At 40.2% G+C, this 20,633-nt stretch overlaps 1 protein-coding gene across 1 annotated transcript; it reads right to left on the bottom strand.

Moving 5' to 3' along the window:
* Positions 1-2,494: 2,494 nt before the first annotated feature.
* LOC138902565 (uncharacterized) lies at positions 2,495-4,155 on the bottom strand. The gene is made up of 2 exons (XM_070190447.1): positions 3,883-4,155; positions 2,495-2,581 (listed from the first exon to the last, which is right to left on the bottom strand). Exons 1-2 carry the CDS (start codon positions 4,153-4,155, stop codon positions 2,495-2,497), a joined length of 360 nt encoding a protein of 119 aa, XP_070046548.1.
* Between the last annotated feature and the right edge of the window lie 16,478 nt (positions 4,156-20,633).

Genomic DNA, 20,633 nt, shown 5'->3' on the forward strand with positions numbered 1-20,633 from the left:
ATACTTTTTCACGTATCTCTTTACTTTGGGTGTGTTTTCTTTGAGCGGAGAGCTTCATTCAGTGATTGCAGAGTTTTGCCTTCGCTACCCGGTATGTTTGGCACAAGTAAGTCTTTCAGTGTGGAGGACGATCGCCTGCCTCCGACACTTGTGCCAACAAAGTGAGGAGGAGCTAACCTTAGCTCATGTGATGAATCTCTATTCCCCCAAAATCTTCCGGGTGGAATGATAAACCTTTGTAAGCATGGACAACATGCTTTGTTGTCTAGCATGGATGATGACAACGACCATGGGTGGATGGAGCGGTTCGTTATAGTGGCCACCAATGACATCATTCCGATAATAGCTTCATCCTTTTTGGTTGCTTGGAACTACACTCGTAAGTTCTTTTTATAATATTCCTCTTACTAGATATTCTTCTATGGCCATATTCTCTCTTCACCCTTCTCATATTTCAGCAACTCGATGGCTCCCACCGATGGTTGAAGGTATGAACTAGTGGGTTCAAACGATTTTGGACGTCACAACATCCTAAACTCATTCGTGGAAAGAATTAGCCCTTAAATACGGGTGGAAGGCCAAAGATCATGGTAACTCTAATTTACCTTACTTCCATTTTTGTATATGAAGAACTTGGTTGAACCCTTCTGACTTTGCTCATGGAATTAGGTCTACCTGCGGGCTTTGTTGTTGTCCCCGAGGAGGACTTTTTAGCTGATCTTGTTGATGCAGCGAGGCTGCTTTAGGAAGCATGCACTCGAACAGGTATCTTCGGGCCTGTTTCGGGTGCAAATATTTCTTTACGGAGTCCCCGGCCGGAGGATAAACAAACAAAGAGAAGACACTCCTTCGCGGCCGGAGAAAAGATTAAATGGGCAAAGGCTGATGCCCCCGAATCATCTTCGGTGGAGATGATGACTGGTCCTCCTTCTGGGTTGGTCGTAGACACCGTGATGATTGATGATGATGAAGAAGGTGTTGATGAGGGAGCTATTTTAAACAGAAGGCGATGATCCTCATCATCTCAACATGATGCTCGACTTGTTGAGATAGTTACACCAACTAAAGATGATGTCTCGGCACTTTGGGGAGAGTCTGATTTGATAGAATATGCCAACTCCCATTTTTGGGCCCCAATTGCTATAACCGGTGCTGCGGGGTTGAGTACCATGTCCTTGTCGTCTTTGGATGGAGAGCATCAAACAACCAGCACTGCATTTGATGTAGTTACTTCTTACTCTTCAACCCCATCAGCTTCATCTCCACCTTCACTAACACCAACAACTGCTAAATCATGTCCATCTTCGTCTACTCTTCAACCAGCGGTTGCTACACCATCTCCATCGGCCGCACACCTCTTCCATGAAGAAGGTGTTCCTCTTCCACACACCTCAATTCATGGGAACTTGGGGCAAAATTATGCTGCTCTTTCTGAAGATCCACAAAGGAGGAGGAACATTATTCTTTCGGTCTCTATCGGGTGCAACCTGCTATCACGGCCAGTGGAGCTTGGTAATTACCTTAAGCCTTTGGCTTCAGAAAAAGATTAGGAAATGATTCAGACACTCTCTGGCGAGTGTTTGTTGAACAATGCTATGCATAATGCTGCGACGGTACGTTCCTTCTTTCCTCTGTTATTTCTTCTACTTTTGAACGAATGTATTCTAAGTTTTTCCTCTTCTTATTTTATAGGCCAACTTTCTTGCCTCTGGGGGCCTTCAAAGGCTGATTCGTGAAAAGGACGAACATACTTCTAAACGTGATCACCTTTTAGCGGAATGGGATCAGATTGTTCTCCGCCTCTCGGAACTGGAAACTAGAGATACTTAGGCCGCTATTTTGGAGGCTCGTTTGCACCAAAGCGAGCAAGAAGTGGTAACCCTCAGCCAAGAAATCGGGCCGATGTGGGTTAATTTTGATGAGGCCAAGGCCAAATGGGCAGAAGTCAAAAATGTCGTTCTTGCTGCAACCGACTGTGAGGCTGCCTCCGCTGAAAGAGTGATTAACTTGGAGGCAACCTTGAACTCCAAAAGTGAAGAGCTTGTTGTTGTGGAGGTGAAGCATGCCCAACTAGAAGAGAATTATAGGAAAATTATCGATCATAATAGGCTATTTAGATCAACTGTCCGCGAGCTTTACGTCAGCCTCAAATCTGCTAGATCTGCCCGGGAAAACTTTTCCGCCAAGGTTATTCAACTAAAAGAAGAACTTAAGTGCCGAACGGCTTCCCTCATTGTTGAAAAAACTTATTTCATGTATAGCATGCGGATGAAAATCTTGGAAGACGCCAAAGCTGGTATCATTGATGTTGATGCCGAAATTGCTAAGGCCCGAGAGCTTGAGTTGGCTGCAAAAAAAAATGGACTCTCAGCGTAGTTTGATGCTCCAGGTTCTTTTGATTTCGGTTCTAAGTTTTCGGAAACTAAAGAAGGATCGGAAGGTGATGAGGCCGAAGACCAAACTAGGGAAAGCGTTGAGCCATCGGCAGAACCACCTACTCTTCCCGGCAATGCGGATACTTCTCTTCCTCCTGGTTCTGGAGGCGCTGCAGTTTAGCTTTTTCTTTTCCCATTTTGCACTTCTAACATTTTGGCATGTTCTTGAAAATAAAGCTATAGTTTCTTCTTTTTGTTCAAGTGTCGTTTGAGTCTTACTTTCGTTTAAATATCCATGCAAGCCTTTAACTTTTGCATTTGCTCAAGTATTCTGCGCATTTTGTTCAATCGCACTTTACTATGTGTAGTCTCGGATGCTTTTTCTTCGAAGCATTTTAGTTCCGAGTATTATCCCTTTTACGTGAGGGTTTTTATGAATATATGTTCAAGTTTCCCTTTTACATGAGGGTCTCTATGAATATTTGCACAAGTGTCCCTTTTACATGAGGGTTTCTATGAATATTTGCGCAAGTTTGCTTTTTGCGTCCTTTTCATATGCGGCTTCGAGTGTATTTTTTCCCGATGGCATTTTTGATTCAGGGCATTGATTCTTCTGGAACCAACCCTTTAACGTGAGGGTTTTTATAAGATAGGGCCCTCTTATGTTTACGGTGCTATTGAAGAGGACGTCTCCTGTTCATTACGGCACTAATATTTGAAGTATTTGTTTAACTTTCAAATGACAAAGTTAGCTCATCATTCAGACAAGAAACAAGATAAAAGCAAAAGGATTTATTTATTCCTTCTATTTTCAGAAATTAAATAAGCATTTTGCTATGTAGAAAAGAAATTGCCATTACTTGTGGCTATCTTATACAGTTTGTTTCTACGGGGCTAACTGCACAGTCCCCAGTCCCGATGATGCATTTTGTTTCTGGATTTTCGTTCCTGGTTGATGTGGCAGTCATTGTTGTCGTATCCTTGTATCATTCACCCTCCCCAGTGTTTGAATGTGAAGAATGCGAATTGGAACATTGGAACTCTTGTATCTTCGAAGGTCCCACGAATGAATTGCTAGGTAATCCTTCACTCGGTAACATATCTTGTTTCCCCTTAGGAATCCATGCTATTGAGTGAAAGAATACCTAACAGTCCTCTGGCGGTTTGTGCCCGTGAACGGTCGGGTAACCTCTGTTCGATAGCAAACTTAACTTCCCGGTAGCAATTTTCTATCGAACCAAAGATTACCTAATCGTCCCCGAGTGGGAGCTTGTTCGTTTGCCTTGCTATCAAATGTCATATTGCTGCTGTCTTCATAGTATGCTTTCCATCGCTGCCTCGTTAAAAACCTTTTGAGGTGTGCCACATTCCAGTTGCTGGGCAACTTGTCTCCATTCTAGTTCTCCAACTCGTATGAACCTTTCCTAGTGATAGCTAAAATCCGATAAGGGCCTCCCCACGTTGGACCTAGGTTTCTCGTTTTGAGCTCCCGGGTATTTTGTGTTACTTTTCTTAGAACCAAGTCTCCTACTTTGAAAAAACGGAAGTTGGCTCTCTGATTGTAATATCGCTTCATCCTCTGCTTTTGAGCTGCCATTCTTACATGCCCCAAGTCCCTGTGTCCCTCGAGCAGTTCCAAGTTGATTAGCATTGCTTCGTCGTTTGATTCTTCGTTTGTTTGAGAATATCTCAAAGTGGGTTTGCCCACTTCAATTGGGATTAGGGCTTCAGCACCATACACGAGCGAAAAAGGAGTTTCTCCTGCACTTGATTTGGCCATTGTTCGGTAAGCCCATAGGACTCTGGGCAACTCTTCGGGCCATTTTCCTTTTGCTGCTTCCAACCTTTTCTTGAGGTTTTGAATGATCAATTTGTTTGTGGACTCCGCTTGACCATTTGCGCTCGGGTGATAAGGTAAGGATGTGATTCTCTTTATTTTCAGGTCTTCGAAGAACTTTGTAACTTTTGCACCGATAAACCGTGGCCCATTGTCGCATCCTATCTCTTTTTGTATTCCGAACCTGCAAATTATATTTTTCCAGAGGAAATCGACCACTTCGCGTTCTCCAATTTTCTGATAACAACCTGCTTCCACCCATTTAGAAAAATAATCTATCAAAATTAAAAGAAACCTTACCTTTCCGGGAGCCGGTGGCAGCGGTCCGACGATGTCCATCCCCCATTTTATGAATGGCCATGCGGACAGAACCGAATGTAAGGGTTCCGCCGGTTGATGTACTAGTGATGTGTAGCGTCGGCACTTATCACATTTTCGTACAAAATCTTTGGCGCCTCGTTCCATGCGAGCCCAGTAATATCCTGCCCGTACCAATTTCAGAACCAAAGAATCTGCGCCTGAGTGATTGCCGCATATCCCTTCGTGGATTTCTCTCATGACATAGTCAGCTTCTAACGCTCCTAAACACCGGGCCAGAGGGCCTTGGAAAGATTTTCTATACAATTGGCCTTTCCTGAAGCTATAACATGCAGCTTTGGTGTGTAATGCCTGTGCTGCTTTGGGATCGTCAGGCAACTTTCCATGCTCGAGGTAGTTAATTATTTCATTCCTCCAGTCCCAGACCAGACTAGCCAAATTCACCCCGTAGTAACCATCCGTATCAGGGACTGAGCTCATCAATTGTACCATTGTTCCGGACTCCGATCCTTTTACTTTTGTCGATGAACCTAAGTTTGCTAATGCATCCGCTTCTACATTATCCTCTCTCAGGGTATGACTTATTGACCACTCACGGAATTGTGCAAAAAAAGCCTGGACCTTTACCACGTATTGTTGCATATGTTCTTCTTTGGTATCAAAGATCCCGTAAACCTGATTTACCATTAGCTGTGAGTCGTATTTGATTTCTATAACCTCGGAATCAAGTCCCCGAGCCAATTCGAGCCTGCAATCAAAGCTTCATACTCTACTTCACTGTTAGTTAAAGGGATCGTGCTAATGGCTTGCCTTAAGGTTTCCCAAGATGGAATGATTAAAACTATTCCGATCCTGAACCCTTTTACGTTCGAGGCTCCATCCGTAAATAAGGTCCAATGCCCTGATGCCGTTTCCGAAACCACTACTGCCTCTTTGGTTGCCAGAGGTAGCAGTCTTGGACTAAAATCGGCCACAAAGTCAGCCAAGACTTGTGACTTAATTACAGTCCTCGATTTATATTCTATGGTGAATTCACTCATTTTGACGGTCCATTTGGCCAATCTTCCCAAGAGTTCATATTTATGAAAGATGTTTCACAAAGGGAAAGTAGTCACCATAACTATTGGGTGGCATTGAAAATAGGGCCTCAGCTTTCGAGCGGTAACTACGAGAGCAAGGGATAGTTTTTCCAAATATGGGTAGTGAGTTTCTGTTCCCGTTAAAATTTTGCTAACGTAATAAATAGGAAACTGCGTACCTTCGTCCTCCCGGACTAAAACCGCACTTAACACAACTTCTGAAACGGTGAGGTAGACTAGCAATGTTTTGCCTTCTTTCAGTTTTGAGAGAAATGGAGGGCTTGATAAGTACTTCATCAGGTCCCTCAAAGCCTGCTGGCACTACGGCATCCATTCAAAATTGTTCTTCTTTTTGAGCAATGTAAAGAAGCGATGACATTTTTTCGACGACCGGGAAATGAACCTGCTCAAAGCTGCTAACCTTTCTGTGAGTGTTTGGACTTCCTTCACGTTTGATAATTGATCCGGGATATCGTCTATGGCCTTGATTTTGTCGGGGTTTACTTCAATTCCCCTTTGTGAGACCAGAAACCCCTGGAACTTACCGGAGCAGACCCCGAACGTGCACTTCTCGGTGTTAAGTTCCATGTTATTCTTCCTCGGGATATCGAATATTTCTTGAAAATACTTAAGGTGGTCACCTGCATTCAAAGACTTAACGAGCATATTGTCTATATAAACTTCCATATTTTTTCCTATTTGTTTTTCAAACATCTTATTTATGAGCTGTTGATAAGTGGCTTCGGCGTTTTACAACCCGAAAGGCATTACATTGTAACAATATGTACAAAAATTTATTATAAATGAAGTCTTTTCCCGATCTTCTATGTTCATCTTAATTTGGTTGTACCCGAAATAAGCATCAAGGAAAATCATCAGCTCGTGCTCGGCCGTGGCATCAATCATTTGATCGATATTTGGCAGTGGAAACGAATCTTACGGGCACGCATTATTAAGATCTTTGTAGTCTACACACATGCAAAATTTATTGCTCTTCTTAGGAACTACTACTACATTGGCTAGCCATTCTGGATATCTTACCTCTCTGACCGAACTGATTTTAAGCAAGCGGGTTACCTTTTCTTTGATGAATTTATTCATGGCCTCGGCAATAAGGCATTTCTTCTACCGTACCGGTGGTACGTTTGGATCCAAACTCATCTTCTGCACGGTTATTTCCTTCGGGATACCTGTCATATCCTCGTGCGACCATGCAAAACAATCAACGTTAATTTTAAGGAATTCAATAAAACCAGACCTGAGCTCGGGATGCAGTCCTGTCCCCAAGTGAAATTTTCTTTCTAAGAATTCTTCAAACAATACCACTTCCTCTAGTTCCTCTACCGTGGATTTAGTTGTGTCAGTTTCTTCTGGAACTTAGAATATCTCGGCACCTGATATTGTACTAGCGATTATGCCCCTGGAATAACCTCTTCTAACTCGGGAATAGGCATCGCTTCCTGTAATTGCTATGCCATGCGCTCCTTCCCTTTGCTACTGGAAACTGAGATTGCCATCTCCCTCACTGCTGGCTGGTCACCTCCTATCTGCTTGATTCCTTCGGGCTTCGAAAATTTCACCAATTGGTGATACGTCGAAGGTACAGCTTTCATCTCGTGTAACCATGGCCTTCCTAAGATGGTGTTGTATCCCATATCACCATCCACTGCTTCAAAAAGAGTTTTTTTCATTACTCCTTCAGCATTCGTCAGCAGCAAGATCTCTCCCCGGGTCGTCGCGCTTGCAAGGTGGAATCCAGCGAGGAGTTTTATCGCTGTAATAATGCTTCCGGTGAGTTTATCTTGTTCCAATACTCTCCATTGGAACAGAAATACGTCTGCGTCTTCCTCTGTGAAAGTGATATCGTCCTCCCGGAGTCTTTTGCAGTGAGTTATCGATACTTTAGTCTTCTTTGCCGCCGAAGAGGTAACCCCGTTAATCTCATTCCCCCCAAAAGATCATGTGATCACTCAAGAATTTTCGGAGATGACCATTCTTCAATAGCATTACCACCTCCTCCCGAAGATGTCGGCAATCCCCTGTCCGGTGACCGTTCGTCCTGTGGTATTCACACCATAAATTAGGATCCCTCTAGCTAGAATCGGACCTCATAGGTCTCTGGAATCGTGCTTCTTTAATATTCCTCATGGATGACACAAGTTCCACTACACTGATGTTTAAGTTATATTCTGATAACCTGGGGTAAGAAAGATCTTGAGACCCCGATGTTTGTTTACCTTGAAGTGAAATATTGTTTCGACCACGGTCAGTCCCTCCGTCAACGGCGAACTTGTTTGCTTCTCGAAAATTTTTTCCACGGGCTTCGGTACGCTCGTAGGGAAAAAATCGACCCCTCGTAGTTTGCCTATCCACGTTGTATTCATCCTTTGATTTTTCTCTGTTCTTATCCCATCCTTTGGCCGATGATGTATAACCGACCTGGTCATCTTTGATCCTTATCTTCGACTCGTACCGGTTGTGAACATCTGCCCAGGTTGTTGCTTTAAACTCAAGTAGGCTCCCCTTCAGCTTTCGAGAAGCGTCTGAACCTCTCAGATTCGATCCTTTGGTGAATGCTTCAGCTGCCCATTCATCTGGGACGATCAGGAACAACATTCTTTCTTTCTGGAATCGTGTAATAAACTCTCATAATAATTTTGATTCTCCTTTTGCGATTCTGAATATGTTGGCCTTCCGAGCTTGCACCTTTATGGCCCCGGCATGAGCTTTAATGAAAGAATCTGAGAGCATCTCAAAGGAATCTATGGAATGCTCGGGCAGTAACGAATACCACGTTAGGGCTCCCCTCGTGAGAGTTTCGCCGGATTTCTTTAGCAACACAGATTCTATTTCGTGAGGAGCTAGATCATTTCCTTTCATTGCCATTTTGTAGGTGGTAATATGTTCCTATGGGTCTTAAGTTCCATCATACTTTGAAACTTCAGGCATTTTGAAACTCTTCGGGATTAGTACTGGTGCCGAACTTGGCTTGTGCGGTAATTGAACATACTTCTTCGAGTTCGGGCCTTTCAATACTGGTGGTGCGCCCGGGATTTGATCCATGCAGGCATTTACTTCACTCATGAACCGTAAAAGCTCATCTTTGAATGAATCGTTCTCGTTGTTAAGACCTGATCTGCTCCCCCAGCCCCATCGGAGCCGACTTTACCCCTGGGAGTGTTGTTATCGATTCTATGTGTTGTTTGGTCTGCGGGAACAACAGGAGGAATTAGATCGCGCCTGTTCTCATTATTTGAAGCACCTGATAGTGCCTGCTTCAGTTCCATCATAACCTGATCCTGCCACGTGAGATGACCTAGAATGATTGCATGTTGCTCTTGCAGGATCCTCACAGCATCCGCTACTTGCTCCTCGTCAGCATCATCGGGAGTTCTTTCCCGATCCTATCGAGGGTAACGCCTGTCATGCACGGTGTGGCATCATTCCCCTCATTGCGGGTGTCACTGTTTGAGTCCTCGAAATGAGGTTGATCCCCTTGAATTTTGGGGTTGTGTGCATCATTAACAGTGTTATCTGCCTTTTTTGCAATTTTTTCTAAGAAAAAAATAGTCAAAACATATTAGTAAAAGAGGCAAGGATCATTAATTGTATGGATGTCTAGGCCCTACAGTGGGTGCCAAACTGTTTCTACGTAAAATGGTACAGTTGAATTTATACGTGGTTTTTAGACAAGTGAACTAATTTGATCCTGAAATAATATAATAATCCAAGAAATACACAATACTTAGCCTTATAAAGCAGATGAAATAGCAAAGACGACGATTCCGTGAATACGGTTCCCGAACACAGCAATGATGAGATCTAAAAGCAAGAAAGTGAAATTGTACAAAGCTTTGTACAGAATAAAGTATACGTTCTTCCCAGAAATTTCGTGTCCCTTACAATGATAACTGAGCTCACTATTTATAGCTATGTCTAGGGAAAAAGGTCTTAGGATCATGCCCTCCTTTAATGTCAATTATAAGGGTCATTGATGAAGATGTAACGTTGAGCGTAAATGCCAAATTCTTTGTAACGCACCGTTGCTCTTAATCCTGTAGAATATTCTTTAGTAAATGCTACCGGGCGCAGAGCATTTAATAAACTTTTATGAACGTTATCTGTTCTGGTGACAAGCGCATTGGTTGCATTCGATCCTCAGCCATTCCATCTTAGATTCCACGTGTCCTCCTTTTAGTTAGCCACGCGTCATATCATATTACGGTATAGTTGAATTTATGCATGATTTCTAGACAAGTGAACTATTTCTTCGATTATTACATTATTTCAAGATCAAATTATATTATATTATATTATTCCAAAAAGAAATAATGTTGCTCCCGGCCGTCCCGGATGAATGGGCAGCTGAAGTATTCACCAAAGGATTGAATCCAAGATGTTCAGACGATTCCCGAAAGCTGAAGGAGAGCCTGCTTGAGTTTCAAGCAACAACCTGGGCAGATGTTCACAACCGGTACGAGTCGAAGATAAGGATTGAAGATGACCAAGTCGGTTTTACATCATCGACCAAAGGACGGGAGAAGAATAGAGAAAAATCAAAGGACGAATACGACGCGGATAGGCGGACTGCGAGAGGCCTTTTTTGCCCTACGAGTGTACCGAAGGCCGTGGCAGAAATTTATGAGCAGCAAACAAGTTCACCGTTAATGGAGGGACTGACCGTGGTCAAAACAATAGATCACTTCAAAATAAACAAACGTCGAGGTCTCGAGATCTTTCTTACCCCAGGTTATCAGAATATAACTTCAATGTCGGTGTAGTGGAACTGGTGTCAGCCACCAGGGACATTAAAGTAGCATGATTCCAGAGACCCATAAGGTCTGATTCTAGCCAGAGGGATCCTAATTTATGGTGCGAATACTACGGGTTGAACGGTCACCGGACAGGGGACTGCCGACATCTTCAGGAGGAGGTGGCAACACTATTGAAGAATGGTTATATTCGAGAATTCTTGATTGATCGAGCTAAGAACAATTACGGTCGCAATAGAGGCAGCACAAAATCCTCAAAAGCAGAAGAAGAAACCCCACGCCAAACGATCAACATGATCTTTGGGGAGGAACGAGATTAACAGGAACACCTTTTTCGGCGGCAAAGAAGACTAAAGTATCGATAACTCACAGCAGAAGACTCTGAGAGGACGATATCACTTTCACAGAGGAAGACGTAGACGGATTGATGTTACCACATAGTGACACACTGTTAATCTCTTTAAATGTGTTAGATTTTAAAATTAAGCGTGTTCTAGTGGATCTAGGATGTTCGGCTAATATCATACAATAGAGAGTAATGAAAAAAATTCTCTTCGAAGTAGTGGATGGTGATATGGGATACAACATCATCTTGGGAAGGCCATTGTTACACGATATGAAAGTTGTACCTTCGACGTATCACCAATTGCTGAAGTTTCCGACACCCACAGGAGATGAATGCAATCTCTGTTTTCAGTAACAAAGGAAAGGTGCATGCAGCATAGTAATTACAAGAATCAACGCCTACTCCTGAGTTAAAAGAGGTTATTACAGGGGCAGAATCGTCAGAACAATATCAGGTGCCGAGATATTTCCAAGTTCCGGAAGAAACGTGTTACACCCCATGTTTTCATACGTGAAAGTACGCCATAAGTAAATTGATGGAAGCTTGAAAAATGAGACGTTACATCTCGCATTTTAGTAAGTTAAAGTTTCGTCGTAAGTTAATCGACGTAAGTTTGGGGATGAGGTTATTTTGAGATTATAAGCATTATGCTATTTCAAACAAGTGATGATTAAATTCGTGAAGGAGATAGGGTAAGCAAATCGAAGAAAATGAGTTTCGTCGAAGTTTGGCAATTTGGGATAAAATACGGTCCAAGCTATAATACCCTGTATTTATGGACTAGTACCATACAAGGTACCACACGACCATAATAGTAAGGTGTATAAGGTGTTTTAAAAGTGAGTAGTATTTTAAGTAAGTTGAGATAATTCTTAATTATGTTGGTAATTAATTAATTATTGGGTAATGGGATATTACCTAATTAATTGGGGATATATTGGATAAGAATTAAAATGACATTATGTGAACCCCCCCCTCCCCCATTCAGATTAAGTGACTCATAATCTAGATTGAACGTGGCCAACTAAAAGTTATACACATGAAACTTACGTGTAAAGACACAATGAGAAGTTTGGCATTTTGGCTTCATTTGGCCTTAAGTTAATCAAGTAAGTAATCTTATCATTTTCTTCCTATTTCAAACATTGCAAAACAGACATTAGCAATTCCTACAAGGATTCATAACATCTTCAAAGAGAATTCATAACATCTTCAACCAATTCCTACAAAAATTCCAACGAGATTTCTTAGCACCTTAGCAACGTGAGATTTTGCGATTCTAAGGGAGTACGGTGCAGCCTTTTCCAAGAATATCATACGGGTTTTTTTCTACTCCAGGTATGTTAAGAATAAGCCCTTTTCTTCATTTTTGCATGATCTCGTAATTACATATGTTTGATAACGAGGCATAAAGAGAAGTTCATACTCCTGAATTTATATACATTATTCTAGTCTCATAAATTACAGTATTCTCCTTATCGGGACTTCATATTTAATTGATTATTGTCTTCTTCCAGTCAGGAGAGCAGAGAGCCTATATATACAATATTACAATATTTTCATTACCATCGAGTTATAATCGATGGGCAGGCCCCTATTGGGCAACCTCTGATCATATGGTAAGTTATATATCGAGCCTGCTATGGCCGAACACCTATGAGCGAGCCCAGCTGGCCGAGATACAGAGCCTAGTATGGCCTAGTACCTATGAGCGAGCCTACTACGGCAGAGCATATATATATATATATATATATATATATATATATATACCGAGCCTTATAAGGTCGGACATCTATTTTACTTACTATATTGAGAGAGTTGACTCAGTATCAGCAGGTAAGCATATCTTCAGATTATCTTTGACTCCCAGTTACTTTTAGTTATTATATTATCAGTTCAGTTGCAGCTTTCACTATATTACCTTACATACTCGGTACATTATTTCGTACTGATGTCCCTTTTCTGGGGACACTGCATTTTATGCGTGCAGGTTCAGACAGACAGACATGTAGACCTCTTTATTAGGTGTTGCCCGAGTTCAGCTTCATCGGTAAGCTCCATGTCCTTCGGAGTTGCCGGGTCTAGAGCTTTATGTACATCTTGTGTATATACGTATGTATGTTATGAGTAGGTCGAGGCCCTGTTCCGATCATAGTATATCCATCAGTAGAGGCTTGTAGACATATCCTGTCAGTTAGTACAGTAAGTTGGGCTTGTAGGCCTATGTATATTTTGTTGGTTGGCCAGCTGTAGTAGTTATGTCAGCCTTGTCGGCCCAGCTTTATATTGATGTTTAGTCTGCATTCGCAATTGTCTTGCAATGTGGCCCATGGCCAAAGTATGATATTATATGTTCATAGTCCCTTAGACGGAAGTAGTACGCAAGGATAGGTGAGGCACCGGGTGCCAGTCTCGCCCCCCAGGATTGGGGCGTGACAAAAGTGGTATCAGAGCAGTTATGTCCCAGGGAGTCTACAATCTGTGTCTAGTAGAGTCTTGTTTATGGGTGTGTTGTGCACCACACTTATAAGCAGAAGGCTACAGGGCATTTAGGACTGTCACTCTTTCTTCTTACTCTAGATCGTGTGGTAGAGCTCAGTTGTAAGAACTCAATATTTTGCTAGATATGGCTTTCTACTATTTTGACACTCAAAGAGATATTATACTGGATACAGTGGCGATTGACAATTGCATCAGAAAGAAATGTAAGGTAGACAATGCATTCCAAGAAGCTGAAAATGAGAGATATATGTCACTTGTTGATCCGCACATATCAATGTTGCAAATGTAAAAAATATGAAAAATCAAGGAGATAATAATATTGGGATGGCAATTCGTGATCTAATTGCTCAAGATATTTACGATAGTTAAATGTTTTAATTTAATTTACCACAAAAGCATTAAGTGTTTGTTTCTTCTCTACAAATACTTTATGTACTCTTTAAATTTACTTTCTACTGATAAACTTTTGTCAATTTATTAATTATTATCATATTATAGCTTATGATTATATGCTTATCATAAAATAGATTATATTTATCATAAAATTATCTTACCTAATCACTTCTGTATTTAAAATAAAATGACAAATAAATTATTTTATATTTGAATCGATATAGAATCTAAAACTGAAGAAATTAAGCCCTTATTAGTGTAATTAGTGTAAATATTTTTAAGATTATTTAAGTTATTTTTAACAAAAAAAAGAAGTTATCAGTATTTTTTTTATCAAATACTTCAGCGATTTATTACTCATTTCATCACTTTGTAACCAATATTAAATCAATTTCAGCACTTACTTTTGAGCCCCTTATGCTTATAGCTACTTTATCAGCAAAGCCAAACGGTCTCTTAATATCACATCCAATTCATCCATGTCGCCGTCATGGATTGCATAGACTATTGTTGTCTCACTGATTTAGGGTATAAGGGAAGCCGCTACACCTGGACAAATAATAGAAAACATGGTTACACTATTTTAAAAAGGTTAGATCGCTTCCTAGCAAATTATGAATGGAACTCCTTATTCCCAGACTCACTTGTTACCCACCTACCTCAAACCCATTCGGACCATTGAACCTTCAAGGCAGTTTTGCCCCTACGAATAAAATTTTCCGCTTTGAAACCATTTGTATCTCTCATCCTGACTTTCAACCAATGGTCTCTAATACATGGCTTGCTAATAACAGTTTGCTTGACACTATTCGCCACTTTACTAATGAAGCCCAACAATGGAACAGTACACTTTTGGTAATATTTCAAATGAAAAAAAAAATGTCCAAGCACGTCTATCAGGCCTTCAATCCTCTAGACATTACCTAACAAGTTCTTTTCTTCAAAGTTTAGAAAAGGGTCTTATTCAAAAATATAATACTACTAGTTTATTGGCCTACGCTTCGCGCAGTCAAATATCTTTATTTTATATTTATTTGATTCAAGAGAAATTAGATTCATGTAATGGAAAAAATAAAAAAATATTATATGATGCTAGATGTAACATAAAAACATATGAAAAATCAAACAAAAAATCAAATCAAAATAAATAAAGCATTCACTACTTCTTTAGATTTCATAATTACAGAGTTTTCGAAGAACACTTCTTTTAATTTGAGAGGTGAAGTTAAATGCTCATTTTATAGAGAAAAACTTATCATATAACACAGATAAATATTTTGTTTGTAAAAATAGATCTAAATATTTATTTTATTGGAAACTGGAATAAGATGTTAAATCGACTGTAATAAAAAGGTAGCGTGTAGTTGCTAATCTGGTCATTTTTTAAGTTATTATGTTTCCTTTTAAGTCTAAGAGACCAAAAAACTTGAGGGAGGATAAATGTTTGTAAATGAATTTTACAAAAATCTTGTGCGTAATTTTTTTCCAGCATTTGGGAATTGAATGCCAAGTGCAACAAACTATTAAGCAACACATTTGATACACTGATTGATGTGAACCAAGTTGAGTGGGGAAGGGATTATGGGACAGAAATGTCAAACAACGGTGATCCAGTTGGGACATTTGGGCCAGAAGTTAAAGTGAGAAGAAACCCAATGACTAAACACCCAAATGGAACGCTAGGACGTTATATTTGGGATCCAGAGGGAGATACAGAAAGGGAAATTATGTTGAAGCCTCGGCTCAGTCTATTCTTCTCATCTCCTCTGCTGAACCTATTTCTCATCCCCTTTCTTCTTAGCTTTAGGTTGTAATTTCTCTTCTCATCTATTCTCTATTTCCTTTAGTGTTGTTTTCTACTATTGTATTGCTATTTGGTTATTGTAGTTCCGTTTATTTAGTTAATATAATCGGTTGGTTTGGGTGTAATATCCAGTCGTTACATTGGTGCTTTCATTGAGAGGTCTCTAATGGAGGACCAAAAAGTACTCAAAGCTTTCGTCCAAGATTCAATTCGTGATTCAATTCAGGAAGTGAAGGCATCGCTTTCTAAGGATATCGCCGATCTTCGTTCGATGCTGCTGGAGGCTGTGGGGAAACAGAGAATGACCTCTTTTTAACCCCGAGGCCGGGCTATGGATGCCAAATTATGGCAGTTTCAAGGTGAGAATCCGGAGGCTTGGATATTCCAAGCGAAGCGTTATTTTGAGTTCTATAGAATTGAGGATAATCAGAAGCTTACCAGGGTGTCATTCTACCTTGATGGTGACGCATTGGAATGGTACTAGTGGTTGTATATGAACAAGCAATTAATTGATTGGCCGCATTTTGCTGATAAAGTGAGAACTCAATTTAAACAGAAAGGGCTCAAGTCAGAAGGGAGATTAGCGAAGAGGAGTTGTATGACGAACTCATCTTTGTTGCAAAACTATGGTAGACAATCTGACTACAAGAACAAAATTCATGGGCATAAGGTGTTTGATGAATCATCTGATAGGTCCAAAGGTGCATATTCTCTTATTTGAGCCATGTCTCAAACTCATCTGACTTGGAATCTACCTCCCAAGGTAGAAACTTAAAGGCCGCCAACATTATCGATAAAATGTCCAATGGCGCAGACGAGAGTGATTTGCTGGAATTGTCATTATCAGTTACGTCTTTTGAAATCAAGGTTGGTTTGGACTCTATTCAAATTGACCTTATAGCTCATACATATAGTGAGACTACAACGTTAACAAGTTCCGCAAGGAACTGGTTCTAGTCAGTGACACCAATTTGCACCTTATAATTCGTTACCAGCTCATTTTGATGGCTCACTCCTGCTTCCATCCAATGTCGAACAACCAACTGCACATGTCTTGTTCCATGAGATTAAATCTGCTTTGGAAGAAGAAATCACGAGCCATGTGAACAAGATATTCACTAAAATGCCATATGGCTACTGCTCCAATATACGTACTGATGAATATGAATTGGATGATGGCGACTCACAGAAAGACAAGGTGCTTCTTGAAAATTTCTCAAAAGAGATACCTGGGTGGCCTAGACAAATTGTAGATATGATTTCATTTCTGGTTTCTTTTGTTAAATGTGGATATGAGGTGAAAAATAATACTATAGTAATTACTTGCATCAATTGCCAACTTTTAGATACCTTAAGGTTTCACGTATCTAGTGCCACATTAAACATGGTACATCCTACCGAAGCCATATTAATGGTGAAGATAGATACGTCATTCTTGCTATGAAGTGCCCTGCACTGCTAATGACATTGGAGGCTTGTAACAACCAAGTGCTCCCACCAGTACTATACTTTGGTGCTTGGGATACGGATGGAAGGGATACTAGGCTACCAATTTCTGGTTATGTGGATAAGTGGTTCGACACGGGACAAGAATTTAGTGTTGCGTCAGGTTTTTCACCTCTTCCTCATATTCCTCTGACCTCTACATTAGATGCATATACACTGTTTAAAGCAAGTAGAAAAATGATCGACTTGTTTATTTGGAAAGTTGTATGATTGGGAGCAATTAGGTGGAATTGAATTGGGTGTCGATGCCCCCGACACCATTTATCTTGATGAATGCTTTCGTGTACATAAGAATACTGAGGATCGACATCTTGATAAAAAATTTATGGAGTTCGAGCATGGCCTTGCAGTAAGAGAACTTCTTTCTGATAATGACAAGATGGGAAGATCTGGATGTATTGTGTCAGCAAAATTTGTGCACAAGGTTTTGAAGCAGACAGTGGGAAACCATTTGATGGATGTGCAAAGGCAAAACAAATGTACAATGCTAAGTTCTCGTGCTTATTTTTGCTTGCGATATTCTCACGAAGACTTTAGAAATCCTTTTGCCAAGCAACAATTCTGATTGGAACGTTTCTTTGCAACTTCATTCTTATTCCTCAACAGGTTTCATTGTATATCTCGCCTTTTCAAATCTTCCATTTGATCCTGGTATACATGATATTCCTCTACCCTTTGGCTCCAACGAGACTATATTTACAGATAGTAGTTTTCGTTCTACTTATGATTTAATAGCTACATTGTGGGGTGGACCAATTGATGAGTTTCTAGTTCCCAGCTTTGAATGCATCTAAGATGGCACTATTGATGCTATCAGGAAAACTTGTGAGTTAGTGGGAGCTCAAGTGGTTTTCTGGGATATGAGAGAACTATTGATATTTAATTTATCTCGTAGTGGTGTTGACGGTGAATCTATACTCCCAAAGTTCGATAAAGTTCTTACTGAGCTTTATGCTCTGATTGATGATACACGTGGCGACATTTTATTTGCAAGTATTTTAAAGGCATCGGGAGATGGTTATGTTGGGGTGTTACAATGTTTTGTGTCTGTTGCAGGAGTAGATGTTAGAGCAATTCTTTTGTCACCAGAGAATGTTTGTATCGTGCGGTTTCTTAATCAAGACACGGCTCCAGTGCTGTACAGCCTTGTCTTTGGAGAAGGAGCAATGCATGATTTTCCATCACTTGTTCTCTTCACTACAATGCAAAAGCTTGATGTTGGAAGATTCAACAGAGGCTATGTTGTCCTTGTTAGACATCTGCTTCTTTATCATTATAGTACTACGAGTATAGCCAGAGAACCAACCATCTCAAAGGATAAGCTTTATTTGTTTTCATTTGAAGAATCTGCAGCAATCCCATTTTAACGTGCAAAGGATGGTTTCTCATGTTGTTTGAAAGAATTTTATTTTTCATCTATTACTACTAGACAAGGTTCAATGCTCACTTACATGAGCCTAATATATTGTGGAGAAAATGCTACTAACCGTGTTCATAACTCGAACCTTGAGGACAAGGTTTTTTTTTTTTGCGGATGAGAGTATTATTGTGAACCAAGTTGAGTGGGGAAGGGATTATGCTCCAGGAATGTCAAACAGCAGTGATCCAGTTGGGACATTTGGGCCAGAAGTTAAAGTTAAAGTGAGAAGAAGCCTAATGACTAAACACCCAAATGGAACGCTAGGACGTTATATTTTGGATCCAGGGGAAGATACAGAAAGTGGAATTATGTTGAAGCCTCGACTTAGTCTGTTCTTCTCATCTCCTCTGCTGAACCTGTTTCTCATCCCTTTTCTTCTTAGCTTTAGGTTGCAATTTCTCTTCTCATTTACTCTCTATTTCCTTTAGTGTTGTTTTCTATTACTGTATTGCTATTTGGTTATTGTAGTTCCGTTTGTTGAGTTAATATAATCGGTTAGTTTGGGTGTAATATCCAGTCATTACCAAGTTGAGTGGGGAAGGGATTATGGGCCAGAAATGTCAAACAACGGTGATCCAGTTAGGACATTTGGGCCAGAAGTTAAAGTGAGAAGAAGCCCAATGACTAAACACCCAAATGGAACGCTAGGACGTTATATTTGGGATCCAGGGGGGATAAAGAAAGGGGAATTATGTTGAAGCCTCGGCTCAGTCTGTTCTTCTCATCTCCTCTGCTAAACCTGTTTCTCATCCCCTTTCTTCTTAGCTTTAGGTTGCAATTTCTCTTCTCATCTACTATCTATTTCCTTTACTGTTATTTTCTACTATTGTATTGCTATTTGGTAATTGTAGTTCCATTTATTGAGTTAATATCAGTGTTGTAAAGAGCGTGAAACGAGGAAAAGCAACAACCCCCATTTCATGAGAAGCGAGAACCGAAGCGCTCGCTTTTTTGAAGTGAAGCGGAATTTTAAAAAATAAAATTAAAATAAATACTGTTTTGAAAGAACGCTTTCAATTCTTCCTTCAAATGCGATGGAACTTTAGGACAAGATGCGACATTTGGATCACCACCAATTAGATGCGCTTTTTGACGATAGATTGCCCCATTTGAAATCTTATCATAAAAAAGACATCTAATGGCCATCTTGTTGGTCTCGTTAACTCTTTCAGAGTAAGTCCAAGCCGGGTCTTTCCTATCTTCTTTTGGCACCATTAAAAGAACAACTGCATAACCCATAAGAAAGGCATTAAGAACTAAGAATAAAGGATACAAAAAATTAGAGGAATTCTCTGTTAAAAACTAGAAATATTGGGCAGTAATTTTCTGGAAAAAATTTGAGAGCATTTCGCTGCTTTTGGACGTTTAGAAAGAAAAAGAAAAAGATAAAGAAGAAGAAGAAGAATGAAAATCAGATGTCCAGAACATACCTGTTGAAGTCTTGAACTTGAAGTTGAAGAAGAAGAAGAACAACCCTAGTTGATGCTTTGAGATTCTTTCAGAAATCAGAAGTAGATGAAGAAGAAGAAGTCGCTGTTGTTGGAAGTTGAAGAACCCTAGTCGCTGCTGTTGAAGAAGCCCAGACCAGTATTTAATCCAAAAAACTCGTTTTTAATAAAATAGGGTCGGGTATTTTAAAACAGAGAAGCGGACGCTTCTTCGCTTCGCTTTTCCCGCTTCTCACTTTTTACAGAGAAGCGGTTCGCTTTTACTTACCTGAGTCGATTCACCTTGCTGAAGCGCTGCCCTTCACGCTTCGCCTCGCTTTTCTCTTAAAGCAAGAAAGCGGGCGCTTTTTTAAATACTGGTTAATATAATCGGTTGGTTTGGGTGTAATATCCGGTCCTTACACTGATGAAAAAAAAATCTTCTTCTAACCAAACAAACATACAATATGGTGAGAGGCTTCATGTTCCTGTTTCGAGATTGGTTATCACCACTATTTCTCTTTTCTCCCTTCTTTTTCTAATGAAACATATATAGTATAAAGTCAGCATAAAATTGTCTTTTTAGTTCCAAATTATGCCTGTTGGTTAACATCAAGACTTTGCAGAAAAGAATAGCCCTATGTTGAATAGCAAATGAATTCTCAAATCCAAAGGCATAGATTTCCCTCACAAAATTTTCTTGCAAACACATGTATCAAAACTGTTGTAAACTTCATTATATGATGTGAACAATTCATGCTCCATCCCAAAAGCTCTTCGGTGCGCAAGCTGGCCATGACTGATACTAACGTGGTATATTAAAAGGAGACTGAGAACTTGAAAAGATTTGAGGA

This window comes from Nicotiana tomentosiformis, chromosome 12 (assembly GCF_000390325.3).
Source record: "Nicotiana tomentosiformis chromosome 12, ASM39032v3, whole genome shotgun sequence".
NCBI classification, from domain to species: Eukaryota; Viridiplantae; Streptophyta; class Magnoliopsida; order Solanales; family Solanaceae; genus Nicotiana; species Nicotiana tomentosiformis.